The 3,839-nt window shown below is 43.1% G+C and overlaps 1 protein-coding gene across 5 annotated transcripts in view; it reads right to left on the bottom strand.

The window, feature by feature from the left end:
- The window catches only part of KANSL1 (KAT8 regulatory NSL complex subunit 1), a 168,096-nt gene that overhangs the window by 32,173 nt on the left and 132,084 nt on the right, over nt 1-3,839 (bottom strand). For 4 of the 5 annotated variants that reach the window (XM_025196881.1, XM_025196883.1, XM_006017845.3 and 1 more), the window contains one exon: nt 2,612-2,716. The exons of the other annotated variant lie outside the window; for it this stretch is intronic. In XM_025196881.1, coding sequence (XP_025052666.1) covers nt 2,612-2,716 — 105 coding nt within the window. The remainder of the gene's footprint in view (nt 1-2,611; nt 2,717-3,839) is intronic. 5 annotated transcript variants of the gene reach the window in all.

Genomic DNA, 3,839 nt, shown 5'->3' with positions numbered 1-3,839 from the left:
TCACAAAACTAAAGACATTTCCACTTGATCCTCTCTTTCCTTGCATCCATCTCCCTTCCTATCATCCATCTCTCTTCCTTCTCCAGCTTACTATGCAACAAGAACATGGCATCAAAGACACCACTCCAGACAGCTGTAGGCATGTTATAATTCAGACAGCTCTGGAACCCAGGCTGAACAAAAATGCTAGATGGTAACCTTCATGGGGACCCTGATGAGGGTACCTGATGAAAGGCGTCTTTCTAATGAGTTGTGATATAACCAGACAAAGGGTTTTTGAACCCGAAAGCTTGTTTAATAACTATTCGCCAACTATTTGGGTTGGTCTAATAAAAGATATCAAATTCACCCAAGGAACCTTGTCTGCTGATATAACCAGAACGTACTCCACGCTCACTGTCTGGCTTTGTGCAAGCCAAGCCTCTTCCTGACTCATCACCCCACCCTGTGTGAACAAGACTAATTAGGCACATGAACAGGGCCACAGGGAAGTATAACCACTTGGTGCCTGAAGGCAGTATTTCCTGTTGCTGATGCCCTCAGCATTTTCTCCAACTAGCAGCCAGCTCAGAATTACACCAGAGATGGGAGGCTGAGAAAGGGGCTCACAAAAGCAAGTAATAGGTGAGAAGTCATTGTCAGGAGACACCCCTACCAGAATGATTTTTTTTCCCCTGCCAGATATGAAGTTGATACAAGAGAAGACATCATGGCTTGGATACAGGCTCCCATGGTGACCATATACCTGCTCCATGCAAAAAAGCGGTATTATTCACTATTCCCTAGCAAACAGTATTTGTGATGGCGTTATACCAACAAGGGATCAGGACTCCATTGTGCTAATGCTGCATGAACCAAGTCTCCGTCCGAACGAGCTTACAATTTGAGCAAAGAGATGAAAGCACATGGGGAAATAAGATAACAATGAAATGATTATAAACAGCATGATAAGCAGTGGTACAAATACACAAGCTGACTAAACACTTGATTTTTTTTTTTTTTTTAAATGGTAGCTCAGAGAAGAGTTTTAAAAGGAGAGATCTGAAGGACACTGCAGTGAATTTGACAAAGTTTACAAGGTAAACCACGCATGCAGGGCTGTCCCTGGGAGGTGGGGGTGAATCGGGACGACTGCCCTGGGCCCCGCACTTTGGGGAGCCCTGCAGAGTGGCCACAACTCCTCCTGCAGGGCCTGCCTAGTGCTAGTGATTCCCCCCGCCACCGGCTTTGCGTGTGGCTGCTTGCCACATCCCCCCCTCCACAGTGTAACTGTGCTCATTGTCCAGAGCAAAGCTGGTTAATTGTGGCAAATTAGTTTAGTGTTATATGACCTGCCAGTTAGGGACTGTAACAATTTAAAAGATTCCAACACATTTGAAACCTGGTCTCAGAAGGTGAGAATTTAATACAATGGGTACTTGTAACACCATCTGACTTTTATAGTTTAGAATTTCAGTAATTTGGTATTGCTGTCCATTATAAGAAAGATACCCAGCCTGAGAAAGAACCATTAATTCTTCTCATAACAGGTCAAAGTAACTGTGAATTTCCTGTTTTGGGATTCTAAAACTGTAGGAAATAAAATCCATTGGGCAATGTAGTGTTCATCCATAAAAAAAATGTCCTCCAAATCATGCTGGCTGTTGGTTTGAAATCTGTGGCCTCATGCAAGTGGAAATACTTGCTCAATGAGTGAAAAATTTTAACTAACTTACCAGATTTTCTCACATACAACACACTTTTCCTCCAAAAACAGCTGCTGGAAACTTCAATGCACATTAAAGGCAAGTAAGTACAGTAAAAACATGTTTTGTTTTTACGTCATGGGCAAAAGTTAAAAGTCAAATCTGTATGAGACTCATGGGTCATGTCCAGATGAATGTACAAGTGCAGGGGCATGCATCTGCTGTGGCAGAAATAGAAGCAGCACATCTGTGCCACTGGTTTTTGCCCCAGGGCATGCCCATGCATGCGTGCTCTGGCACACACCAAATTGTTCTAGGTAGGACAGGGGAGACAGGGCCAACACCTGTGCCAAACCCAGCAGCCTTACCTGGGTTCCTATAAGGTACAAATCTACCTTGCCTTCTTCCTGACTTCAGACTAATGCAGCTACCTAGCTCTTTATGCAGTGTGAGGCAGTCACTGGTTTGTCCCCTACCCTGCTGTGTTAAATAATAAATATGGTTACTCACTTGCTATGGCTTCCATCTATAAACTTCATACTATTATCTATTCCCATTTACAAAATGCAACACTCCAGCACAAATATGAAGGGCATGAAATTTGAGACATTTGTTAAAAGGAAAATTTAGTTGGTGATGATTACTGACCACATACAAAGTTTACAATTTATCAGGAAGATGCCTCAGAGGAAACCTGTACTGCAACACATCCAAAATACTGTATTTAGTAGATCCTCACCACCAAACCTTCCATTTTGCACTCATAGCAATTCTCCATCAAATCCCACTGTGGCATCACTTCAGGCAGCCTGTGAACTAGGAGCTAATACTACTACAGATGTGGTCCAAAGACCTGTCTGCCAGGCTACATTCAACTAACAAATCTATAGTAGCTGGGTGCATCTCCTCCCACCTTTAGCACTTACCAGTCTGTCTATCCCAGGCTCCAGTTTAACTTCGGCACTAAGGGAATGGGATGCATCATCTGCTGCAGGATCTGGAGGTGATGCTTCACCAAGGGCTATCAACCCCTAAAAAGAAGAAATCCAGTAAGAATTACTTTAAGATACTGGCTATCTTCTTCAGTTTCAATAGGGAGCTCTGTATCCCATATTACTTTCTAAAAACAAAAAGCACCAGAGAGAGTGATCTATGGTCCTACAACACTGTTCAAACAGGATGCCAAAGAGAATGCCAGCCACCTGGCTTTTCCTATTATTTAAGTTGAACTGGTAGGGACCAAAAGCAGATCACATCTTTGTAGTTAACTGGACTGATGAGGCGAGACTGATAAAAAGCTGTCTAACCACACCTGTATGAAAACCCAAAAAGAGTATTTCAGTGATGAGAAGTAGAACTCCCCTTGTAACAAGCAGTACAAAGTAGAACAGCCACCATGACAAGCCAAAGGAAAAGCCAAAGTACAGTGACAACTTGCAAAGGCAGGTCGAACAACTCACAGCCAGCTAAGAACTCTGAGCAGATTCACAAACAGCTGCATTCAAAAAGTTCAATAAAGAAAAGAAAAACACTACCACTTTAAATAACCAACAGCTACTGCCATATATCCAGCAGAGCAAGGCAACATGCTTTTTTCTTTTTAAATCAGGGTGCCAACATGTTTTAGCCCATTTTTTCAAATTTTACCCAACAACTGGGATTTACTTTAATGCTAGAGCTAATAATTGAACATGACAGACTGAACAAGCAAAATATTATTTGTAGGGGGAAAGAGAAAAGAAATGTTAAGAACTGGAAAGGAAGAGGTTACAGGTGAGAAGAGGTGGAAGGTTCATAAAGATGACCCCATCTCCTCCTGTATGCTAAAGGCTCACTGGATGCAACTCACTTAACATGGTAGCAAGAAAAAAAGCCAGACAAAAGGATAAAACCTAGGAAGGAGCAGCACAAAGGACAACAGGACAGCAAAGCTTGTGAAGGTGTTGGAGATAGGAGTACGTACATGGAAATCCTTCAAGCCAAGACTATGTTGTACAGCTATTGTTTTGTTTTTGATCCGTCTTAACCAAAGTTAGCAATGCCCCCTGAAGTAAGGGAGGGAGTGGGGCTGGGGTAGACGTTGCCTAGCCAGGGTGGAACAGGGTATGGGGCAGAGATGCGGCTTGTCTGGGGGGTGTGGGGAGGGAGAAGCAC

This window comes from Alligator sinensis, unplaced genomic scaffold, assembly GCF_000455745.1.
Source record: "Alligator sinensis unplaced genomic scaffold, ASM45574v1 scaffold444_1, whole genome shotgun sequence".
Classification (NCBI taxonomy): domain Eukaryota; kingdom Metazoa; phylum Chordata; order Crocodylia; family Alligatoridae; genus Alligator; species Alligator sinensis.
Note: the sequence above shows the minus strand (reverse complement) of the source record. Positions and strands in the feature narration are given on the sequence as shown.